The 26,636-nt window shown below is 44.3% G+C and overlaps 1 protein-coding gene across 1 annotated transcript in view; it reads right to left on the reverse strand.

The window, feature by feature from the left end:
* Nucleotides 1–404: 404 nt before the first annotated feature.
* Nucleotides 405–26,636, reverse strand: part of LOC124805287 — a 142,386-nt gene continuing 116,154 nt past the window's right edge. Inside the window, exon 4 of the mRNA XM_047265796.1 lies at nt 405–685. Within this exon, the coding sequence (XP_047121752.1) occupies nt 521–685 (165 nt within the window). The 3' untranslated portion in view covers nt 405–520. The remainder of the gene's footprint in view (nt 686–26,636) is intronic.

Below are 26,636 nucleotides of genomic sequence, written 5' to 3' on the forward strand. Positions count from 1 at the left end.
TACTTCGTTTTTTTTTTTGTTCTAATAAAACCCCATGTCATTCCAAGCATGTGTGTCAATTTTTACCTCTCTATCTACATTATTCCGTGGTTTATTAAGTTTTCAAATTTATACTGACTTTTTGATCACCCGGTACTTTATTATCAAGAACTTTCCCTATACCTACAGTGCACGAAGACTGCGGTGCTACATTGCGTAGTAAAGAGTTAGCAATCGGGACACACCAACTGTGCAGGTCAGCAGGCGGTTGTCAACTGAAGAAGAAACGGGTAGAATCACCAGTGGTCAGGACAAGAAAGCACTGTTACGCTTGGGCCACATTCTTTACTTTGCGAGGGTTCATACAGACTCTTTAAAAGCTGTTTTCAGAACTGCCGTCAGAAAAAAGTAAATGAGACAGAATATAGAATCCACCAGCGGTTGGACAAATTTATTGAAGTAACAGTGGTACATAATAGTTGACAAACTGTTCGTTACAGTTGTGCACAGCGGTGGTAAGACAGTAAGCAGGTGTGTCGCCTTAGAGCCCCACGGGGCTCACAATTTGGAAGCTGCCGTCGAAGCAGGCTTCGTTGCCGTTTCCGAAGTCCATATCGATGTGTACGGTGTATTTTCCCACGAGTCCGGCCATAGTAGCCCTGAACTTGTGCATGCTGGCCTCCTTGCCGTTTCCGCAGACCTCGCCCTGTAACAGTTTAGCTTCAGTCAGCTCCATGCAATGTGAGAAGACTACAGAGACGTCCACAGAACACCAGTACCGCGATGTGGCAAAATAGCAGGCACCACTCACAATAACATTACTGCACGTGCAACGATGGATCGGGAAATTTTGTGAACGTCTATAAGAGAGCCGCAACATTTATAAAACTGTGCCACTGACATTAAGAATGATTCCTGTTACACTTCTGTTGGCCTCAGGTATCAGATGAAGTTATTTTTCTTCAAGTTATAATATGAGCAATGCGGTGTGCGCTGTAAAAGGCTGCTGTGGATTCGAAGGGGGAAGGTGAAGGAGGGGGACGGGGAAAGGATTATCTGGGAGACGTGAAACCCCACTCCCAGTAACATTTTACTGCAAGAATTCATACACTCTAAGACAGTAAAGAAGGGAAAGCAGAAAGGTGGAAGGAGTATATAGAGGGCTATACAGGGGTGATGTTCTTGAGGACAATATTATGGAAATGAAAGAGGATGTAGATGAAGATGAAATGGGAGATATGATTCTGCGTGAAGAGTTTGACAGAGCACTGAAAGACCTCAGTCGAAACAAGGCCCCGGGAGTAGACAACATTCCATTAGAACTACTGACGGCCTTGGGAGAGCCAGTCCTGACAAAACTCCACCATCTGGTGAGCAAGATGTATGAGACAGGCGAAATACCCACAGACTTCAAGAAGAATATAATAATTCCAGTTCCAAAGAAAGCAGGTGTTGACAGATGTGAAAATTACCGAACTATCAGTTTAATAAGTCACAGCTGCAAAATACTAACGCGAATTCTTTACAGACGAATGGAAAAACTGTTAGAAGCCGACCTCGGGGAAGATCAGTTTGGATTCCGTAGAAATGTTGGAACTCGTGAGGCAATACTGACCCTACGACTTATCTTAGAAGGAAGATTGAGGAAAGGCAAACCTACGTTTCTTGCATTAGTAGACTTAGAGAAAGCTTTTGACAATGTTGACTGGAATACATTTTTTCAAATTCTGAAGGTGACAGGGGTAAAATACAGGGAGCTAAAGGCTATTTACAATTTCTACAAAAAGCAGATGGCAGTTATAAGAGTCGAGGGACATGAAAGGGAAGCAGTGGTTGGGAAGAGAGTGAGACAGGGTGTAGCCTCTCCCCGATGTTATTCAATCTATATATTGAGCAAGCAGTAAAGGAAAACGAAAGAAAAGTTCGGAGTAGGTATTAAAATTCATGGAGAAGAAATAAAAACTTTGAGGTGCGCCGATGACATTGTAATTCTGTCAGAGACAGCAAAGGACTTGGAAGAGCAGTTGAACTGAATGGATAGTGTCTTGAAAGGAGGATGTAAGATGAACATCAACAAAAGCAAAACGAGGATAATGGAATGTAGTCGAATTAAGTCGGGTGATGCTGAGGGAATTAGATTAGGAAATGAGACACTTAAAGTAGTAAAGGAGTTTTGCTATTTGGGGAGCAAAATAACTGATGATGGTCGAAGTAGAGAGGATATAAAATGTAGACTGGCAATGGCAAGGAAAGCGTTTCTGAAGAAGAGAAATTTGTTAACATCGAGTATTGATTTAAGTGTCAGGAAGTCTTTTCTGAAAGTATTTGTATGGAGCGTAGCCATGTATGGAAGTGAAACATAGACGATAAATAGTTTAGACAAGAAGAGAATAGAAGCTTTTGAAATGTGGTGCTACAGGAGAATGCTGAAGATTAGACAGGTAGATCACATAACTAATGAGGAGGTATTGAATAGAATTAGGGAGGAGTTTGTGGCACAACGTGACTAGAAGAAGGGATCGGTTGGTAGGACACGTTCTGAGGCATCAAGGGATCACCAATTTAGCATTGGAGGGTAGCGTGGGGGGTAAAAATTGTAGAGGGAGACCAAGAGATGAATACACTAAGCAGATTCAGAAGGATGTAGGCTGCAGTAGGATCTGGGAGATGAAGAAGCTTGCACAACAACAACAACAAGACAGTAAAAAGACGCACCACGGAGAAATTATCCGAATGGAACTGAAAAACTGCAGTTGTTATGTACATATGCAGACAAACAAATTATTACAATTTTAGAAAAATTGGATGATTTATTCAAGAGAAAGAGCTTCACAAACTGAGCAAGTCAATAACGTGTTGGTCTACCTCTGGCCCTTATGCATACAGTTATTCGGCTTGGAATTGATTGTTAGAGTTCTGGATGTCCTTCTGAGAGATATCGTGCCAAATTCTGTCCAATTAGCGTATTAGATAGTCAAAATACCGAGCTTTATGGAGGAGCCCATAATGATCCAAATCTTTTTAAGTGGGGAGAGTCCTAGTAGTCTGGCTGGCCAAGGTAGGGTTTGGGAAGCATGAAGGTTAGATTAGATTAGATTAGATTAGTACTTGTTCCATAGATCATGAATATGACACTTCGCAATGATGTGGGACGTGTCAGGTTAATAAAAGGTGTTTATACAAGATATTACATTACACAAAATATTACATGACACTTAATATTTTTTAATTTTTTTTTTTTTTTGGGTAGGAGGGTGGGGTGGTGATATTACCCACTTAATATACCCAAAAATTCATGTAATGAGTAGAAGGAGTTGCCATTCAGAAATTCTTTTAATTTCCTTTTAAATGCTATATGGCTATCTGTCAGACTTTTGATGCTATTAGGTAAGTGACCAAAGACTTTTGTGGCAGCATAATTTACTCATCTTGAGCCAAAGTTAGATTTAACCTAGAGTGGTGAAGATCATCCTTTCTCCTAGTGTTGTAGCCATGTACACGGCTATTACTTTGGAATTCGTTCGGATTGTTAATAACAAATTTCATAAGTGAATATATATATTGTGAGGCTACAGTGAAGATCCCTAGCTCTTTAAATAAGTGTCTGCAGGATGATCTTGGATGAGCTCCAGCAATTATTCTGATTACACGCTTTTGTGCAATGAACACTCTTTTACTCAATGATGAGTTATCCCAGAATATGATGCCATACGAAAGCAGAGAATGAAAATAGGCGTGGTAAGCTAATTTACTGAGATGTATATCGCCAAAATTTGCAATGACCCTAATAGCGTAAGTAGCTGAACTCAAACGTTTCAGCAGATCTTCAGTGTGTTTTTTCCAGTTCAACCCCTCATCAATGCACACACCTAGAAATTTTGAATATTCTACATTAGCTACCGATTTCTGATCGAAGTCTATATTTATTAATGGTGTCATTCCATTTACTGTGTGGAACTGTATATACTGTGTTTTGTCAAAGTTTAATGAGAGCCCATTTGCAGAGAACCACTTAATGATTTTCTGAAAAACATCGTTTACAATTTCACCAGTTAATGCTTGCCTATTGGGTGTGATAGCTATACTTGTATCATCGGCAAAAAGTACCAGCTTTGCATCTTCGTGAATGTAGAATGGCAAGTCATTAATATATATTAAGAACAGCAGAGGACCCAAGACTGAACCTTGTGGCACCCCATTCTTGATTGTTCCCCAGTTCGAGAAATCACCAGTTTTTTTGCGTATTATGTGAACTGCTTATTTCAACTTTCTGCACTCTTCCAGTTAGGTATGATAAAAACCATTTGAGCGCTGTCCCATTCACGCCATAGTACTTGAGCAGTAGAAACTCTCGCTGTGTATGGACAGGCAATATCTTGCTCAAATGTAAGCCCAGGAAAGCTTGCCATGAAGGGCAACAAGACGGGGCTTATATATCATAGACGTACCGCTGTGTTGCAAGAGTGTTGCATATGACAACCAAGAGGTTCTGCTATGAAGAGAAATGGCACTAGATCATCACTGCTGGTTTTCGGACCTATATGGTGGGTGGCAGTCAGATTGGTATCCTACCGCTGCTCAGGATACTTCCAGACACATCGTCGACCTGGAATCTCACTGAATGGAGTAGAATTGCCTTCCAGTGATCAGTGCCGCTACAAATTGTGCCCCTGTGACCATCGAAAACGTGTCTGGAGGCATACCAGATAGTGGTGAGACACCAGCTTGACTGTCGTCCGCCATGTGGCAGAACAACCACGAGTAATGATCTGGAGTGCCATTTCTTTTCATACCGGAACCCTTTGGTTGCCATCCACGGGACGCTTACAGCACAGAGGTATGTCGACTGTATTCTATGCCCCTTGATGGCAAGCTTTGCTGGGCTTATATTTCAGCAAGCTAATGCCAATCTGCATATGGCGAGAGCCTTACTGCTTGCCTTCGTGATTGCCAAACCATACCCTGGACAGCAAGGTTGCCAGGCATCTCCTAATTGAAAACTTTTGAAGCATTACGGGCGGGACCGTACAATCAGCTCAGTATTTTGACGATCTACTGCCCCAATCTGACAGAATTTGGCGTGATTTCCCTCAGAAGGACATCCAGTAAATCTATCAATCAATGGCAAGCCAAATAACTGCTTGCATAAGGGCCGAAAGTGGACCAATGTTTTACTGATTTACTCAGTTTATGAAGTTCTTTCTCCTGAATAAATCATCCAGTTTTTTTGAAATTGCAATAGGTTGTTCATCTGTACATGTACATCACATCTACTGATTTCTGTCCCACTCAGATAATCCCTCGTGGTGCGTCCTTTTTTGTCGTAGAGTGATTTTTGTGCAAAAATTTCCAGCTTTCTCAGTTTAATAACTTACAAACTAAGAGTCCTGAACATGGCAAGGAGTTCTATAAAATTACGTGTGGTGCTGTGTTACATACAAAAGTAGGTAATGGGGCAGTGTTCCACATAACACTCCACCTACAGTGTCCTTTTGCCACATCTGCCAATGGAGCATGTATCAGGATGCACACAGAACATTTAGCGTTGCACTTCATGTTAGTTTACGAAATTATTCGTGAAGTTTTAACTATCACCTTCAGAAAATAATGTTGTTGTTTGATTCCAGATACACACCTGTAGTGCTATTGTCCCATGGAATGGGGATGTCATTCTGTACTGTGACTGCAGCCAATAACCAAACAAAAAGGTAATTATGTACCTTTTTTGTATGTGGTGATAACTAAAATTTTGTGACTTCATGTCATAGGTATTATGAAGATAAATATCCACTGTAGTGCACATTATGGGTGGCATAAGGCAAACGTATTAAGAAGCAATGGCGACAGTGTTAGATTTCCGAGCTATAAATTTCTCTAGGGAGTGTTACATGCATAAAGAGTGAAGATCAGAAACGGAGCAATTACGAGTCAGATACTGCGGGCTGCATACTTTACAAATCAAGGCGCCGCTGTTACCTCAGCGCTAACGGGCTTCCTTCGTTCCTACTGAAGTTCCAAGAGTGTGACGATCTGAGAACTGTGGCGCTGCGATCGCTTCATACTCGTCGACTCATTTCGTCTTCCTGAAGCTTGTGGGAGTGCAAGACTGCTCGTGGCTTATTGTTAGTGCGGAGGATGAATACGGGGGGGAACCCAAAAGAAACCGGATTGTTGTCATAAAAAAATTATTGATGAACCTTTTTACAAAATTACTTCAGTCACCTTCAAAATACTCTCCATCACATGCGATGCACTTGTCAAGTCTCTTTTCCCACTGTTGGAAGCATGTTTAGAACTCTATAAGTTTGATATTGTCCAGTGCCCTTTGCGAAACTGTTTTTCCCCCCTCCACATCGTCATAACGCTCTCCTTTTACCGTTTTTTTCATTCGAGGAATTAAGAAAAAGTCGCACGGGGCTAGGTCCAGCAAATACGGAGCGTGGGGAACGACAGACCACGTCTGAGATGCCAAATAGTGGGTCACTCGTAAGGCTGTGTGTGCTGGAGCGTTGTCGTGATGCAGAAACCAGTCACCTGATCGCCAAAGTTCTGGGCGTTTCCTCCTCACATCCTCTCGCAGACGCCTTAAAACATCCAAGTAAAAGTGCTGGTTAACAGTCTGGCCAGGGGATACGAATTCCCGATGCACAATTCCACGAACATCAAAAAAGACAATGATCACCGTCTTCACATTTGACCTCACTTGCCTTGCTTTTTTTGGTCTGGGAGAGTTGGGAGTCCTCTACTGGCTTGACGCTTGCATGGTTTCTGGGTCATACCCATAACACCAACTCTCATCCCCTGTAATGACTTTGTTCAAGAAGTTTGGATCACGTGCACTCTCTGTTTTCAAGTCCTGACACAAATTTAGCAGCAACACGTGTCATGTGAAAATCCTCACTCAAAATCCGCTTGCACGAGCTCCAACTGATTTCTGTCTCTGCTGAAATTTGGTCGATCGTTTGGCGACGATCTTCGTTGATCTTTTGGCGGACCTTTTCAATGTTCTCCTCATTTCGCGATGTTGAAGGGCGTCCAGAACGAGCTTGGTCTTCAACACACATCTCACCATGTTTAAAGCGCCGAAACCACTCGAAAACCTGTGTGCGGCTCATACCGTCCTCCTGGAAAGCTTCCTGAAGCATTTGGTGTTTCTCCGTTGCAGCTTTTTTAAGCAGGAAACAAAATTTCACACACACTCCTTGTTCTTTTAAAGTGGCCATAACGACTTCTCAGAGGTAACCCGCCAACAGTCAGAGAAACACAGTACCACACTTCCACGTTCAGCTCTACACTGACGCCGTCTGCACAGCTGTTTCATGAAGGTCTCTACTAACACCATCTAGCATGAGAACCCTGCACTACGTCTACGAATGGCAGCGCCCTCGGAGTCCGGTTTCTTATGGGTCCCCCCTCGTATATTATCTTGCTGCTGTGAAGTAGCATTGACAAGGTGAAATGACTGGTTTTTCAGGATCAGATGGCGTTTAACGAAGTTCTGAGGACTGTGGAGGGTGTAAGACGAAATTGACTTCATTCAGTGTATAGAGTCGCAAATGTGATGCCTCGATTAAGTTCCATGCTATAGTCCACACTTTAGACGAAAAACATACAAATTTTGTCCAGTGCAACCAAATTGAGCGTATTCTTGTTTATTCGTCTCCGCCATGAGAAAAACCATAACTGGACACAGAAATGTCACTATTACGAGGGTTGCCCAGAAAGTAATGCACCGCATTTTTTTTTCTCAGCCGAAAACAATGCAACGAATGCCAAACATTACGTATGTGTTACTTGAAGTGTCCTGAGTGAGCGTGCGAAGTTTCCGTCGTTTCAGACAGATAGATTACCTGCAGCACGGTTTCAAAATGGCGTATGTAGGTGATGTACGTTACAAGCAACGTGCCGTCATTGAATTTCTCACTGCAGAGAAAGAAAGTGTGAGAAATATTCACAAACGCTTGTGCAAAGTCTATAGAGCATCTGCTCTCGCAGAAGTACAGTTACTCGCTGGGCACGGAGGGTGAGGTCATCAGAAGACGGTTCGGCGGAGCTCCACAATTTGCAGTGGTCGGGGAGTACATCCACGGCTGTCACACCTGAAATGTTGCAGTGACCTGGTGTTGTTCGCGAGGACAGACGCATTACGACTCGGCAGTTGACGCTGCATCTGTCAATCAGCAAAGGACGTGTGGATGGAATTATCCGCATTTTTGAATAATCAAAAGTGTGTGCAAGATGGGTTCTGCAGTGTCTGGCGATGGATCACAAAGCGCACAGAAAAAATATTTGTCTTGATTTGTTGCAACATTTTGAAGCTCAGGGGGAGGCGTTCTTGTCCCGGATGATGAAACCTTGGTTCACCATTTTGAGGCTGAAACAAAGAATAGTCGATGTAGTGGCGCCATTTCCGCTGCTCACAGAAGAAAAAATTCAGAGCAACTGTTTCCGCCGGTAAGCTCATGATCACTGTGTTCGACAGTGAAGGTGTGATTCCCGTTGATGTGACGCCAAGAAGCGGTACCATTAACTCAGAAGCATACGTCAACATATCAACAAAACTCAAGACGCGCTTCCGGCGATTTCAACGCTACAGCAACCCAGGAGATGTTTTGCTGCAACACGATAACTCTCGGCCCCACATAAGTCCGAGGACTGTTACTCCATCCACCCTACAGCCCTGACATAGCCCCCTCGGACTTCCACTTGTTTGGGCCATTCGTGGAAGACATTTTGAGGACGATGAGGAGGTGATTCACACAGTGAAGCACTGGCTCCACCACCAGGACAAGGATTGGTACCGACAGGGCATACACGCCCTTGTTTCGGACTGGAGGAAGGCCATATAACGGGATGGAGTTTACGTGGAAAAATAGGGTGTGTAGTTACAACACCATCTTTTGGTGTGTGTAATTCTCATTATGCTGAATAAAGAATTGTTGAGGAAAAGAAATGTGGTGCATTGCTTTCTGGTAGATTCTCGTATATCCCTGCGACCAAAAAGCGCGCTATTTCCTTATTATTTTGTTCGTGGTAATTTGCATTTATGGGCTAGCAAACAGTTTTGCAGTTATAATCCGTATCTGTAAATTTTTCGAAGACTGTTATAAATCTGTTTTAGTGACCAGTCACCATTCAGCATTCGGTGAATCTCTTCATCCTCATGTCATGTTTTCCACTACTGCGCTATGAACTCAGTAAAGCCACGGATAGTGCATGTTTGTCACCGTCATTGTTAGAGATTCTCTGAACAGATATTAAATATCAAAATAAATTTAGAGCGGCCTTCGAAAAAGTTTTTTGTGTCTAAATTGACGAAAAATAGTCGCGACACCAAGAAACATGGAATGCAGAGTACTGAAATTGTGGCAATGCATTTGTCTAGGTAACATACTTAAGTGATTAACATTGCAAGATCACAGGTTAATGTAAATGTGAAATGAGCCATTGCAAATGTGAAATACTGGTGCATTAGTAACCGGTGTAACTGCTAAAATGTTGAATGCAAGCATGCAAATGTGCATGCAATGTGTCTACATCTACATCTTCGTGATTACTCTGCTATTCACAATAAAGTACCTGGCAGAGGGTTCAATGAACTACTTGTCTCTCTACCGTTCCACTCACGAAGGGCACGCGGGAAAAGCGAGCACTTAAATTTTTTTCTGCGAGCCCTGATTTCTCTTATTTTATCGTGATAATCATTTCTCCCTATGTAGGTGGGTGCCAACAGAATGTTTTCGCAATCGGAGGAGAAAACTGGTGATTGAAATTTCATGAGAAGATCCCGTCGCAACGAAAAACGCCTTTGTGTTAATGATTGCCACTCCAATTAACGTATCATGTCTGTGACACTATGTCCCCTATTTCGCGATAACACAAAACGAGCTACCCGTCTTTGTACTTTTCCGACATCATCCGTCAGTTCCACCTGATGCGGATACCACACCGCACAACAATACTCCAGAACAGGGCGGACAAGCGTGGTGAAAGCAGTCTCTTTATTAGACCTGTTGCACCTTCTACATGTTCTGCCAATGAATCGCAGTCTTTGGTTTGCTCTACCCATAATATTATCGATCGTCCCAATTTAGGTTATTTGTAATTGTAATCCCTAAGTATATAGTTGAATTTACACCCTTCAGATTTGTGTGACTTGTGGCGTAATCGAAATTTAGCTGATTTCTTTTAGTACTCATGTGAATAAGCCGGCCGTTGTGGCCAAGCGGTTCTAGGCCCTTCAGTCAGGCACCGCGCGACTGCTACGGTCGCAGGTTCGAATCCTGCCTCATGTGTGTGATGTCCTTAGGTTAGTTAGGTTTAAGTGGTTCTAAGTTCTAGGGGACTGATGACCTAAGATGTTAAGTCCCATAGTGCTCAGAGCCACTTGAACCATCATGTGAATAACTTCAAGCTTTTCTTTATTCAGGGTCAATTGCCACTTTTCGCACCATAAAGATATCTTATCTAAATCATTTTGCAAGTCGTTTTGATCATCTGATGACTTTACAAGACAGTAAATGACAGCATCATCTGCAAAAAATCTAAGACGGCTACTCAGATTGTCTCCTATGTCGTTAATATAGATCAGGAACAATAGAGGGCCTATAACACTTCCTTGGGGAACGCCGGATATTACTTCTGTTTTACTCGATGACTTTCCGTCTATTACTACGAACTGTGAGTTTTCTGACAAGAAATCACGAATCCAGTCGCACAACTGAGACGATAATTCGTAGGCACGCAGTTTGGTTAGAAGACGCTTATGAGGAACGGTGTCGAAAGCCTTCTGGAAATATAAAAATATGGAATCAATTTGACATCCCCTGTCGATAGCACTTATTACTTCATGAGTATAAAGACCTAGCTGTGTTTCACAAGAACGATATTTTCTGAATTCGTGCTGATTATGTGTCAATAAATCGTTTTCTTCGAGGTACTTCGTAATGTTCGAATACAGTATATGTTCCAAAACCCTACTGCAAATCGACCTGTCGTATAGGTGCCGGATGTCAGTTCATGGTATGGATTTCCATGCCCATTGCATTTGGTCAGTCAATACAGAGATGGTTAATGCTGTTTGTAGATGATACTGGAGTTGTCCGATGATGTGGCGTACATGCCTGATTGGAGAGAGATTTGGCGATCGAGCAGGCCAAAGCGACTTGGACGACACTCTGAAGAGCATGTGGGATTGCAACAGTGGTATGTGGGTGAAGGTTATCCTGTTGGAAAATATCCCCTGAAATGTTCAAAAATGTTCAAATGTGTGTGAAATCTTATGGGACTTAACTGCCAAGGTCAACAGTCCCTAAGCTTACACACTATTTAACCTAAGTTATCCTAAAGACAAACACACACACCCATGCCCGAGGGAGGACTCGTACCTCCGCCGGGAACAGCCGCACAGTCCATGACTGCAGCGCCCTAGACCGCTCGGCTAATCCCGCGCGGCCCTGAAATGTTGATCAGTGGCAGCAAAAGAGGTGGAATCGTCAGACTGACGTACAAATTTGCAGCGAGGGTGCGTTGGATAACCACGAGAGTGATCCTGCTGCCATACAAAATCTCGCCCCAGACTGTAACCCAAGGTATGGGTCCAGTGTGTCTAGGTCGCAGACAGGTTGGTTGGAGGCGTCACCTGGCCTCCTCCTAACCAACACACGGCCACCAATGGCAATGAGACAGAACCGGCTTTCATCAGAAAAATACAACGGACATCCACTCCATCCTCCCACGGGCTCTCGCTTGACGCTACTGAAGCCGCAAATGACGGTGGTTTGGGGTCAGTGGAATGCACACAACAGGGCGTCTGGCCCAGAGCTGGCCTTGAACTAACCGATTTGTAACAGTTCGCTGTGATGCCAACTGCTGCTCGAACAGCTGTTGCAGCCGTAGTACGATGCGCCAGAGGCATTCGCTGAGTACGATCATCTTCCCTCTCGGTAGTGCCAAGTTGGCGTCCGGACTCCGGTCTTCTTGCTGCTATATTTTCCTGTGACCACCGCTGCCAGCACTCAAGTACAGTGGCTACATTCCTGTCACGTCTTTCTGCAGTCCCGCAGAAGGAACATCTAGCTTTCCGTTGCCCTATTACACGATCTCGCTCAGACTCAGTCCGGTGTTGGTACTCGTAACAACGTTTTTGTCGACTTAAAGGCGTTCTTGACTAACATCAGCTCACCACGCACATGCTGTCACGACCGTTACAGCTTGTATTTAAAGCCTATCTGATCTGCATACTCCTAGTGGCGCTAATCCGTTCACCATAAGAATAAACCTGATGTAAACATTGCATTATGTATTCTTGCGCGTTTGCTGGAACCTCGCTGGATTTCCGTTTCACGTGGGACTGCAGCCAAGCTGTCTCGAGTACTGTCTAGTACGATAATAAGGGTACGTTTTGTGCTGTGCTTTACTTGCACATCGACTTAGCGATAATACGGGACAACAGCTTTACCGGCGCATTTGACTTTGAGAGCACTGGCCGTTCAGCTGGTACAGCTAGCCTGCAGTGGCGTGGCCAGCTGCAGTTCACACGTAAAAAGAGACGAGCAGAGGAGCAATACAGCTTCAAATGTCATTTAATTTTCAAGCAGAATGAAATACTAGACTGTAAATCTCCCACAATATGCTCCTTAAACGACTAGACGAAAACCGCAACACGTTATCGTTTTTAGCTAACGTATTATTGTATTTAAAATCAAGAATGATGAAAATTCCTGACTTAAGCACAGGGTAATTTTTCTGCATGAGCTGTGTATAACGTAAGAGAGTATTGAAGATTTCACCGTATAGTTAAATACTGAAGCCACTGAAGGTATTACTTACAGTCAGTAGTCGGGTAATCTCTTAGCTCCTTCCTTATCCGAAACAGAGAAACACATTTCGGTTCTGAAAGTATCACCTGCTACGTTGATAACGAGCCTATCAACAACAGAATCCACGAAGCCAACCAGGCGCAGCATTTTGTCTTCTTCTTTTATGACGAGCCGTTCTATATCCCGCCAGTGCTCGGCAGTGACGTGTGGAAAAACTGTTCCAGTACGTCTGTCAGCTTAACGATCTTGTTACCTCTCTGGCCAGATCCCGCAGCTTGGCTCCATATCAGTTCAGTTGGGTTCATATAGTAATGGTACAGTAGCAAATGTAAAAATGCAGCGTTTCTACGATGTGTTCGATGCTGTGAAAATGATTGTTTTCATGTTTCTACAATACGTATCTGCCTCTGTGGTATAAAACGATGGGCATAGTACAAATAAAGAGGATTTGGTTTTTCATTTTTGCTTTAAAAAATTAGATTGTTATGTTTTCTTAATTTCAACAACTTTTGTGAACAGTATTTCCTAAAACATCGATAATTAAGAATTTTTATTGGAAATGGAAACAGGAATTTCGCGTCCAATATGTAATTAGAAACAAGAAATCGTGCATTATTCATAAGAAAATGATGATGAATTTTATAATTACGAAATGTAGGTATTTCAAATTGAACGAGAAAAAGAAAATGCTACCGTAGACGACATGCACTCGTATTTGTTTCACAGTCTATTTCGCTACTGACTGCGCTACACTTTCAAATAGAGTATGCTAATGGATTATATGTAACACTCAGAAAACTTCAAAGCCAATTATCTGCGGAAATTGATGAAAAACATTAAGAACAGCCTATTTCTCGGCCCTTTTTAACCGTGTTCCACGTGCGTGTTTCACTACGGAACAGAAAGCAGCCTCAATCATTAACAGCGCGACAATCAGAGCACAACGCTGCAGAGGCTGTGACTGAACACGATTTTTGAAATAAAAACTACGTAGCTGAAGCGTGATTAATAAAAACGTTGACGGCAGTTAATACATCTGAATATCTTAAAGTTTTATTTAACGTAGGTTAGTAATAAGATATCTAAGACATAAGTAGGACCTACTTCCAAGAGCATAACAACACCAGTGTACGTGTGCTACGGCTTCTGACCAATCATTGTGTTTGTGGTCGTTTACATCACGTCTATTCTTATGCTGAACGGATTATAGTGCTAAATTTCAATAGATGCCATCTTTCGGATGTAGAAATATGTCTCCCAACTTTCCTTTACCTCCCACAGTCCTGCTTGGTGGTGGAGGTTTTTTTTTCCATTGTAGGTAGATACATACACAAATACAAAGGATGTCCCAGAAATGTGGCGACAAACTTCGAGGGGATGTAGAGGTTGTCTTGAGGAACAAATCGAGGATAGGAACCCAAGGCCGCAGACGTTACCCAACGACGTTACAGAGCATCGATGTCACGGTCGCCGGCACCTTTCGGCAGCAGACATAAGTCTATTGTCTGACGGACCGTAGGCGAGCGTCTCACAATATAATTTTTTATTCAGTGATAGCGACTCATTGTTACGATCGCCAGTGAAGAAGATGAAGCTAGCTGTTGCATAGACATGCACTATGTGATCAAAAGTATCCGGACACCTGGCTGAAAATGACTGACAAGTTCGTGGCGTCCTCCATCGGCAATGCTGGAATTCAGTATGGTGTTGGCTCACCCTTAGTCTTGATGACAGCTTCCATTCTCGCAGGCATACGTTTAGTCAGGTGTTGGGAGGTTTCTTTGGGAATGGCAGCCCATTCTTCACGGAGTGCTGCACTGAGGAGAGGTATCGATGTCGATAGGTGAGGCCTGGTACGAAGTCGGCGTTCCAAAACATCCTAAAGATATTCTATAGGAGTCAGGTCAGGACTCTGTCCAGGCCAGTCCATTACAGGGATGTTATTGTCGTGTGACCACACCGCCACAGGCAGTGCATTATGAAAAGGCGCTCGATCATGTTGAAAGATGCAGTCACCGTCCCCGAATTGCTCTTCAAAGTGGGAAGTAAGAAGGTGCTTGAAACATCAATGTAGGACTGTGCTGTGATAGTGCCATCCAAAACGACAAGGGGTGCAAGCCTCCTCCATGGAAAACACGACCACACCATAACACCACCGCCTCCGAATGTTACTGTTGCCATTACACATTCTGGCAGATGACGTTCACGGGCATTCACCATACCCACACCCTGCCATCGGATCTCCACATTGTGTACCGTGATTCGTCACTCCACACAACATTTTTCCACCGTTCAATCGTCCAATGTTTACGCTTCTTACACGAAGCGAGGCGTCGTTTGATGTCAACTGGCGTGATTTCTGGCTTATGAGGAGCCGCTCGACCATGAAATCCAAGTTTTCTCACCTCCCGCCTAACTGTCATAGTACTTGCAGTGGATCCTGATGCGTTTTGGAATTCCTGTGTGATGATCTGGATAGATGTCTGCCTATTACACATTGGGAGCGTCCTTAGAAAATGTAGTCCATCAACAAAGGAGGTGGCTTACAAAACACTCGTTCGACCTGTACTTGAGTATTGTTCATCAGTGTGGGATCCGTATCAGGTCGGGTTGACAGAGGAGATAGAGAAGATCCAAAGAAGAGCGGCGCATTTCGTCACAGGGTTATTTGGTAAGCGTGATACTGTTACGGAGATGTTTAGCAAACTCAAGTGGCACTCTCTGCAAGAGAGACGCTCTGCATCGCGGTGTAGCTTGCTGGCCAGGTTTCGAGAGGGTGCGTTTCTGGATGAGGTATCGAATATATTGCTTCCCCCCTACTTATACCTCCCGAGGAGATCACGAATGTAAAATTAGAGAGATTCGAGCGCGCACGGAGGCTTTCCGGCAGTCGTTATTTCCGCGAACCATACGCGACTGGAACAGGAAAGAGAGGTAATGACAGTGGCATGTAAAGTGCCCTCCGCCACACACCGTTGGGTGGCTTGAGGAGTATAAATGTAGATGTAGATGTAGATGTACGACACTCTTCAACTGTCGGTGGTTTCTGTCAGTCAACAGACGAGGTCGGCCTGTACGATTTTGTGCTGTACGTGTCCCTTCACCTTTCCACTTCACTATCACATCGGAAACAGTGGACCTAGGGATGTTTAGGAGTGTGGAAATCTCGCATACAGACGTATGACACAAGTGACACCCAATACCTGACCACGTTCGAAGTTTGTGAGTTCCGTGGAGCGCCCCATTCTGCTCTCTCACGATGTCTAATGACTACTGAGGTCGCTGATACGGAGTACCTGGCAGTAGATGGCAGCACAATGCACCAAATATGAAAAACGTATGTTTTGGGAGGTGTCCTGACACTTTTGATCACATAGTGTCCTTGTCGCCTATGAAAGCGACTCTACGTTGCCTCGTTGGACGATGGCTTCAGATACACGTTTCCATCTGAACTTCACGTTTATCCTGGAACACTTTATAATCTTCTACGTTCTTCACTATACAGCAGAAAATGTATCTGCAGTTGTAAACCAGTGCACAAAACCATCATTCACCTAAGGATTCATGGAACACAAGGCCTGCATATACGGCAGATAGCTCGATCTTCTCCACTGGCGATCGTGCAGTCAGTCACGATCACTAAATAACAAACAACACAGGTCTATAGGGAGACATTCCTCCTACAGTCCGTCAGCAAATAAATCCATGTTTGCTGCTGAGAGGGTGGGCTAGTGGCATGCGCAGGTGCCTATAACTTGGACGCTCTGTAGCAACATTGGGTGACGCTTCCGGGCACAGGTTCCAATCCTCAAACTGTTCCTCAAGACGGCCTCTACAACCATCCAACGTTTGCCAGAATCGTTTTGTAACACCATGTATCATTAAATAGCTAACCCGTTCCGTGGTTTGTGGAACACATTTCTATTTGCAGGTTGCCTATTCCACAGCTACCAGGAGCACTAAATATCTGATTTTCAATATTTCACATAATTTATGTCCAAATGTAATATCTTAATCCATCTTATATTAAAGGTTTAAGGCCGGCCGAAGTGGCCGCGCGGTTCTGGCGCTGCAGTCTGGAACCGCGAGACCGCTACGGACGCAGGTTCGAATCCTGCCTCGGGCATGGATGTGTGTGATTCCTTAGGTTAGTTAGGTTTCACTAGTTCTAAGTTCTAGGGGACTAATGACCTCAGCAGTTGAGTCCCATAGTGCTCAGAGCCATTTGAACCATTTTTTAAAGGTTTAACACAATATCACAAGTATTACAGTTATAAACTTTGTACATACACTGAAGCGCCAAAGAAACTGGCATAGAGATATTCAAGTACAGAGATATGTAAACAGCAAGAATACGGCGCAGCGGTCGCCAACGCCTATGTAAGACAACAAGTGTCTGGCGCAGTCGGAAGATCCGTTACTGTCGCTACAATGGCAATTTATCAGGATTTAAATGAGTTTCAACATGGTGTTATAGTCGTCGCACGAGCGATGGAGCACAGCATCTTCGAGGTGGCGATGAAGTGGGGATTTTCCCGTACGACCATTTCACCAGTGTACTGTGAATATCAGTAATCCGGTAAAACATCAAATCTTAGACATCGCTGCGGCTGGCAAAGGATCCTGCAAGAACGGGACCGATGACGACTGAAGAGAATTGTTCATCGTGGCAGAAGGGCAACCCTTCCGCAAATTGCTGCAGATTTCAATACTGGGCCATCAACAAGTGTCAGCGTGCGAAGCATTCAACGAAACGTCATCGATATGGGCTTTCGGAGCCGACGGCCCACTCGTGTGACTGCACAACACAAAGCTTTACCCCTCTCCTGGGCACATCAACACCGACATTGGAATGTTGATGACTGAAAGCATGTTGCCTCGTCGAACGAGTCTCGTTGCAAATTTTATCGAGCTGATGGACGCGTACGTGTACCTAATGAATCCATGGATCCTGTATGTCAGCAGGGGAATGTTCAAGCTGGTGGAAGCTCTGTAATAGTGTGGAGCGTGGGCGGTTTGAGTAATATGGGACCCCTGATACGCCCAGATACGATTCTGACAGGTGACACGTACGTGAGTGTCCTGTCTGGTAACCTGCATACATTCATGTCCATTGTGGATTCCGACGGACTTGGATAATTCCAGTAGGACAGTGCGACACCCCACACGTCCAGAATTGCTACAGAGTTGCTCCAGGAACACTGTTCTGAGTTTAAACGCTTCCGCTGCCCAGCAAACTCCCCAAACATGAACATTATTGAGCGTATCTGGGATGCCTTGCAAGTGTTGCTCAGAAGAGATCTCTCTCTCTCGCACTCTTATGGATTAATGGACAGCCCTGCAGGATTCATGGTGTCAGTTCCCTCCAGCGCTACTTCAGACTTCAGTTGAGTCCATGCCAGGTCGTGTTGCGGCACTTCTGCGTCCTCGTGGGGTTCCTACACGATATTAGGCCTGTGTGTACCAGTTTATTTGGCTCTTCAGTGTCCGCAGCTCGTGGTCTTGCGGTCGCGTTCTCGCTTACCGCGCACGCGGTCCCGGGTTCGATTCCCGGCGGGGTCAGGGATTTTTCTCTGCCTCGTGATGACTGGGTGTTGTGTGTTCGTCATCATCATTGACTCGCAAGTCGCCGATGTGGCGTCAACCATAAAGGACTTGCAATATGGCGGCCGAACTTCCCCGCATGGGGCCTCTCGGCCAACAATGCCATACGATCATTTCTTTTCTTTTTTTTTTTGGCTCTTCAGTGTAAAAACGGGCCATTCGCAGTTTTTCCTCATGCTCAGGCAGCGTGCCATGGCAGTGCAGGAAGTGTGCAGCTAGGCTGATCGCTATGGCACTCATGCGAGGGCACAGCTTGTGAGCCGTATTCTTGACCACCGCCATTTTAAGGAATCGATGGCTTACGTACTTAGAACATAGGGTCCCAAAGAAATTAGTCAACAGTGTAAAGTGGCACTACATTTTAAGCCCGACCGAACTGCTTCCTTTGCAGCAGTTCTGGAAGGACCACAGTGGGGCGTTACGTTGTCAAGCACTGGTAGATCTTAACACCTCGCATGTGTATCGTCGTTCGTGAAACTGCTCAATTTCCTGCCAAGACTTGATTTTATCGAAAATCGCCATCTTATGGGTAATTAGTAACTTTTTAACACAACTAAGTGTCGAACTGCTAAAATCAAGGAAAAGTTCATCTGAGCCTATGTATCAACATTATTTATTTATCCTCTCGCGGATGCCCTCACATCACATGTAAAATTGAGATACAAATGTTACAGCTCCTTACCTGTTGAATTCTTTAGCTTCGAGTACTTCACTTTCTTTAACCTACGCAGTTGCGAAGTTCTGTCGCCATACCAAGGGGATGTGGCTTCATATTGCCTCTGTATTTTGATACATCGTACTCACACTAGTGAAACTGGTTCATTGCGTTCTGCATCGGATTAACTCTTTACTGTTATCAGGAAAAGCTGTAACGCGTCTATAGTCGCTGAGCTAGCTATTTTCAAATTACAAATAAAAATTAAAGTATGTTTAATTTTTTAAAAAATTATTATTCTAGAACTTAAACATTTAGCAAAATGAACGATACGAATTTTCATTTTTTTATTTTAATCTGCACTTGCATAAATCAGTCTGAAGTCGGAACGCGTCATCGAAAAAAACGTCGCATGTACTAAATGAGTATAAAAAAAACAATCTAAGGTTCCTATTATTTTTTAAAGTGTGCTTTTTAAAAGTACTGAAACAAAAACTTAGAATATCCTTCTATAAACATTTTGACAATGAACAAAGTAATCCAACTTCCATGCAAGAATATCGAAGTAGTTTAGAACAACCTTGCAGGCAGTACAAAGTGCGTTCCATAAGTAATGCCACCAAATTCAAAAAAAATCATTTATTGAATATATTCATACAAATAATCAAAAATTTTCAAAATAGCACCCTCTTGCATAGAAATACTTCTGGAGGCGGTGTTTCCATGCCTGGAAGGCATCTGGGAATGCCTTTCCCGGAATGTCCTTTAGAGCTGATGTAACATGCGCCTGGATAGTTTCAATCATGTCCCAATGTTTTCCTTTCATGACTCCTTTTAACCGAGGAAACAAAAGAGGCAGCGGGAGCCAGGTCAGGACTGTAGGGAGGCTGGGGAACCAATGGGGTTTGGTCCTGGCCAGGAAGTCGTTGACAATGAAGGCGCTGTGACTCTGCGCGTTGTCGTGGTGAACTTTCCACGTGTCCTTGATGTCGCTTCGGCAGCACGAAACCCTCCTTTTCAGTCTTTTGAGCACTTTCAAGTAGAAAGCTGAGTTCACTGTAGTCCCGGTAGGTACGAATTCGTGGTGACATGGTTTTGATCCTGGACTTGTTCATGAGTGCCTTCTTGAGATGGGGCGACAATGGGGTGTGCCACTCTGAACTCTGCCTTTTTGTCTCAGGGTCATACTCAAAAATCCACGACTCATCACCAGTGATAACTGAGTTTAAAAAATGTGTATCATTTTCACACATTTCCAACATTTCTCGGCACCGAAGTACTCGCATGTGCTTGTGTTCGTCAGTCAACACTTTTGGGTCGAGTTGGGCACACACCTTTCTCATGTTCAAATCTTCGGTCACAATGTGGAAAACGGTTGTTTTCGACATGTTTAGAGTTTGTGCTATCAATTGAAAGCTCAGTCGTCTGTCAGAGTTCAAACAATCGCGCACACGCGTCACATTTTCGTCGACTCGTGTAGTTGATGGCCGACCACTGCGAGGTTCGTCGGTGATATCCTCTCGGCCCTCCATGAACGACTTGTGCCATCGGAAAAGGTGTGGTTTGGACAAGCAATCAGTCCCAAAGGCATGCTGAAGTAATAGAAACGTTTCGGTGGCGGACTTCCCAGGTTTAACGCAAAATCTGATAGCGTACCGTTGCTCTACAGAATGATCCATTGCGCCGCGTTAAGTAAACTCAAAACGAGGTTGACGGAAACGCACGTCCCGGCTCTCCGGCAGCTCGCAGCCGAATGAGACAAAGAGCGTTTTGAAGTTAACACCTCCCTCCACTTAACCCAGACGGTTACAACACGCTGTGGTGTACCGTTGCGTCAGAAAAAAAATTGGTCGCATTACTTATGGAACGCACTCTGTATGTAGATAGTGCACAAGTGTAATCTTTGCTTTTTTATTAGGTGGACAGAATGAAAATCTCCCTCTCTCTCTCTCTCATTTCTACCCAATTTAAGGGTGTTGTAATCACTTTCTGCCGCTGCTAGTTGAAGTTTTAATGCCGTGTTCGTTCTGAGCTGTGTGGTGAGTGTTTATGTATATCATCTCTCTTTCATATTAAGGCCACACAGTCTTTCAACAACATCGTCCACCTCAACTTCGTTGTAATTTCATGATTCTGCCAGACGGTATAAGCATTCGGTCCACTCATGTCCAACAACCTACACGTAAAAAGTCGGCGCCAAAGACGCTTTCAGTGACTGCCTGAATATTCTGAACACATTTGGTCGACGGAATCAACACCTTGATCGACATGTCTCATGATTTCATTTACTTGGTAAAACAATCTACAGCTAAGATCGCATAAAGACTGATTTATTTTCGACAGGCATTGCTGTCATCTCCTGTTCTTGAAAAACTGTTGTTACAAAACGTGTTCACTGTGTGTAGGAACCTGATGCCAAGTTGTCATATTAGTGGATAAAATGTAGCACATCATGCAAAGGTTTGTCAGGATTAAAGTGTTTGCAATCAAACAGCCCCTCGTGCACGTGGCCATGTCCATGTATGTAGCATTCAACAGGTGATCGTTAAATCTTATGAAACACAATATATAGTAAAATGTACAACAGCACATCTGTTTACGTTAGCTTGACATGCTCTGTTCATTGATGAAGTAACTTAGGTGGCATATATGGTACATATAGCATCAAATGCGTAATTTGATGGGGAATTCTTATTGAAGATATCGACAATGTCCAGTCACGTTAATGTGACCCCCCCCTCCTATGTTCGACGTCAGCATGCAATAAGCAGTCACAGACAGCAGATGCCAGCGCTAGCAATGGAGGGTATACGAGTACAAAGCGTGTCGTGCTGGCGGCGTGGGGGGGGGGGGGGGGGCAGGAAACAGTGCCACTGTGGCTACGATATACCCCACATGGCAAAATGATGCTATAGGAAACCGGCGCCAAGACAAGTGTTGTGCACCATGGGCGAAGGATGGCAAGGATGAATGAATGAGATGTGTACAACCAAATATAAGTGCAACTGTTGAACAACTGACAGGCCAGATGAACGAAAGGGCTACCAACAGTGTCTCTTCAACGAGCGTTCAGTGGACGTTGCTGCATATAGGCCTCTGCAGTAGGTGCACAGTTATGCACCCATGCCTGCTACTGTACATCGGCGACGAAGGTTGTAATTTGCACGCAAATACCGCAACCAGACATCCACAGGGATGATGCAGGTAGCCTCTTCAGATGAATCACGTTTCAGGTTTATCACACAGATGGCTGTTGATGTGTGCGGCGTGAAACGTGTCAATACAAACACCCTGCAGCAGTCATCGGAAAGGTCCAGGCTAGAAGAGGGAGCGTTATGGTTCGTGGCATTCCTTGGGTTATCTCATCATTCTGGAAGCAAAATGGGTCAACACAAGCATGTATTTATCCTTGGGGACCATGTCCACCCCCACATGTTGTTTGTTTTTCCTCGGCACAATGGCATCCTCCAGCAGTAAAATCCAATGTGTCACACAGGTCACAGTGTATATGCATGGTCCGAAGAGAACGCGGACGAGTATACCATATCTCCTGGCCACCAAACTCCCTCGATTTAAACCGAACCTAGAATCGGGATTTTCTCTCCATGACTGTTCAACCAAGAAACCTACTACAGCTGGTCACTGCGCTGGAGTCGTCATGGCTCCACTACCCTGTCGGTAACTTCCAGAACGTCTTCCGTCACACCTCACAGCGATCCGCGCTGCAAAATTGGTTATTCAGGCTTTTGAGAGGCAGTCACGTTAACATGAGTGGACAGTACACACGTTCTATCTCTATACAACTTGAGTCAGTTTTTTCGGACACTTTTCTGTCTTCGGGATTTTCGAAGCGATTTTTCTCGCCCAGTTCCATCTTTCGCAAATAGCGATATTACGACTTCGTGATTCGACTTGGATACAGCAGAATACAGCAACACACCTCAAAAGGTGTCCAGTTGCTGCTGAGACCATTCCTTCAGTTTTGGGCGATCCGTAGACTTGTACCTCAAACTGAACTCTGCCAGTTTTTTGTTCATCCAAAACCATAGTTTGTTCGGCGGCCGGTGTGGCCGAACGGTTCTAGGCGCTACAGTCTGGAAACGCGTGACCACTACTGTCGCAGGTTCGAATCCTGCCTCGGGCATGGATGTGTGTGGTATCCTTAGGTTAGTTAGGTTTAAGTAGTTCTAGGGGACTGATGACCTCAGAAGTTAAGTCCCATAGTGTTCAGAGCCATTTTAACCATAGTTTGTTCCTGATAACCGCGTCAAATATTGTCTCCAGTGCTTCAGTTGTATAAAGTGGCTAAATACGTCTTGGTCGATAAGTGATGCAAGACAGTCTGATAATATTGTGGCTCCTGGCACGAGCATTTCTTACAGGTTGTGTTTCAGTCTACTTTTCCGTAATATTATTCCCTGGAATTAGTCTCTCCATTCATTTCAACTTCGTCTCGATGAATCTCTTCGTCGTCAGACAATTCGTAGTTTGAGTCTTGATCACTCATTATCACAAACTCTTCGTCCTCCTGTCCGTTGTCGGAAATGATTACGTGCAGATGTTGAATTTTCACCAACTTCGTCATCATGGCCGTGTAATTCATCGTCCAACCGTTGTTCTAATAGGAAATATCGATTTCCAGAACCACTGTTTAGATTTTCTATTACAGATATAGCGAATCCATTGCACATCTATAGTTGGGATCCAGTGGACGTGCGCGTATGCCGATACTGAGTGTAGGAGCAGCGAGCGAAAGACGTGCGTCGCACAGTGCAGCCTTTGGCGTACTACCGGAAGGCAGCTAGGAGTCGGGGGACGGGGGGGGGGGGGGTTAAGTGAGGAGAAGTTCTGGTTTCCACTTCGTTTTTACATGTGTTCAAAGACTGAACAAAAATCCATTGGAACCCGGACTACAGTAAGCGTTAAAGGGTCGGCATGTTCAATCAGAGGCCATGCGACGAGCACGGTATGAAAGAAACATACGAGGTCTGTTCAAAAAATTCCGGAACATTCTCAGTTTCGCGCCAATGTTGAAGTGAAATGCGGTTGACATTCCTGCACACACTTGCATTTAATGTATGGCCGCTGGAAGTTGCATTGTTGTATGTCTGTTGGAACACGTGAGGCAATACTGACTTTACGACTTATCTTAGAAGAAAGATTGAGGAAAGGCAAACCTACGTTTCTAGCATTAGTAGACTTAGAGAAAGCTTTTGACAATGTTGACTGGAATACACTCTTTCAAATTCTAAAGGTGGCAGGTGTAAAATACAGGGAGCGAAAGGCTATTTACAATTTGTACAGAAACCAGATGGCAATTATAACAGTCGAGGGGCATGGAAGGGTTGCAGTAGCTGGGAAGGGAGTGACACAGGGTTGTAGCCTTTCCCCGATGTTATTCAATCTGTATATTGAGCAAGCAGTAAAGGAAACAAAAGAAAAATTCGGAGTAGGAACTGAAATCCATGGAGAAGAAATAAAAACTTTGAGGATCGCCGATGACATTGTAATTCTGTCAGAGACAGCAAAGGACTTGGAAGAGCAGCTGAACGGAATGGACAGTGTCTTGAAAGGAGGATATACGATGAACATCAACAAAAGCAAAACGAGGATAATGGAATGTAGTCGAATTAAGTCGGGTAATGCTGAGGGAAATGAGACACTTAAAGTAGTAAAGGAGTTTTCCTATTTGGGGAGCAAATTAACTGATGTTGGTCGAAGTAGAGAGGATATAAAATGTAGACTGGCAATGGAAAGGAAAGCGTTTCTGAAGAAGAGAAATTTGTTAACATCGAGTATAGATTTAAGTGTCAGGAAGTCGCTTCTGAAAGTATTTGTATGGAGTGTAGCCATGTATGGACGTGAAACATGGACGATAAATAGTTTGGACAAGAAGAGAATAGAAGCTTTCGAAATGTGGTGCTACAGAAGATTGCTGAAGATTAGATGGGTAGATCACATAACTAATGAGGAGGTATTGAACAGAATTGGGGAGAAGAGGAGTTTGTGGCACAACTTGACAAGAAGAAGGGACCGGTTGGTAGGACATGTTCCGAGGCATCAGGGGATCACAAATTTAGCATTGGAGGGCAGCGTGGAGGATAAAAATCGTAGAGGGAGACCAAGAGATGAATACACTAAGCAGATTCAGAAGGATGTAGGTTGCAGTAAGTACTGGGAGATAAAGAAGCTTGCACAGGATAGAGTAGCATGTAGAGCTGCATCAAACCAGTCTCAGGACTGAAGACCACAACAACAACAACAGCAACATGTCTGTTAGTTATTGTTCAGTGCTGGATTGAGTAGAACGTTGTGTCACACAGTTTGCGAATTCGAGATGGCAAATTTAGAGGAGCAACACGTTTGCATTAATTTTGCATGAAACTCAAGAAATCCGTTACAGAGACACGCCAAAAGACGCAGGAAGCCTACAGTGACGACTGCTTAAGCCGTACTTGGTGTTACGAACGGTTCACATGGTATAAAAATGGCCAGAGAGAAGTTACAGATGACCCTCGTTCAGGACGCTCTCCGACGTCTGCCGACGACCCTAATGTCAGGAACGTCAATGAAATTGTGCGTGCCAGTCGAAGACTGACTGTCCGAGAGATTGCAGAAGATGTAACATTTCAGTTGGATCATGTCATGAAATCCTGACACAGCATCTTGGAATGCACCCTGTTGCCGCCAATTTCGCCCCACGGCTCATGAATCAGGACCAGAAAGATCTTCGCCTCACACTCTGTGGAGAGCTTTTGCGTCGCCCAAATGAGAACGAGATGTTCCGTAAGAGAATCATAACTGGCAATGACACGTGGGTCTACGGTTATTCAGGAGGACGACGGTTCAATCCCGAGTCCGGTCATCCTGATTTAGGTTTTCCGTGATTTCCCTAAGTCCCTTCTGGCAAATGCCGGTATGGTTCCTTTCACAGGGCACGGCCGACTTCCTTCCCCACTCTTCCCTAATCCGATGAGACCGATGACCTCGCTGTTTGGTCTCCTCCCCCAAATCAATCCAAAAAATCTACGGTTATGACACTGAGTCGACGCTTCAATTTTCACAAAGGGGCGGGAAAGTTTCTCCAAGTGGCTCTTCAGGTCAGGTCAAATGTCAAACCCATGCTGAAAGTTCTCTTTGACTTTCAAGGATTAGTTCAACATGAATTTGCGCCAAAGGGACATACTGCTAATCGATGGTTCTATGGGGAGGTGCTACGACGCCTGCGGACAGATGTGAAAAGGAAACGGTCTGAAAAATGGCGAGACTATTCATGGCTCTTGCATCACGATAACGCACCCACACGTTGATCCCTGTTGGTGTGTGACTATTGCACAAAAAACGAAATCGCTGTGCTGCTTATCCTCGGTACTCTCCAGACCTGGCCCATACGAACTTTTTTTTATTTCCAAAATTGAAAACCCCGTTGAAAGGACAAAAATTTGCAACGATAGACGAGATAAAAGAAAATTCGCAGACGGCGCTTCGCGTTATCCAGCAAGAGGCGTACCAAGACTGCGTTGGGAGCGGTGTATCAAGTGTGGAGGACAGAACTCCGAAGGAGACCATGCACAATA

This window comes from Schistocerca piceifrons, chromosome 7, assembly GCF_021461385.2.
Source record: "Schistocerca piceifrons isolate TAMUIC-IGC-003096 chromosome 7, iqSchPice1.1, whole genome shotgun sequence".
NCBI lineage: Eukaryota > Metazoa > Arthropoda > Insecta > Orthoptera > Acrididae > Schistocerca > Schistocerca piceifrons.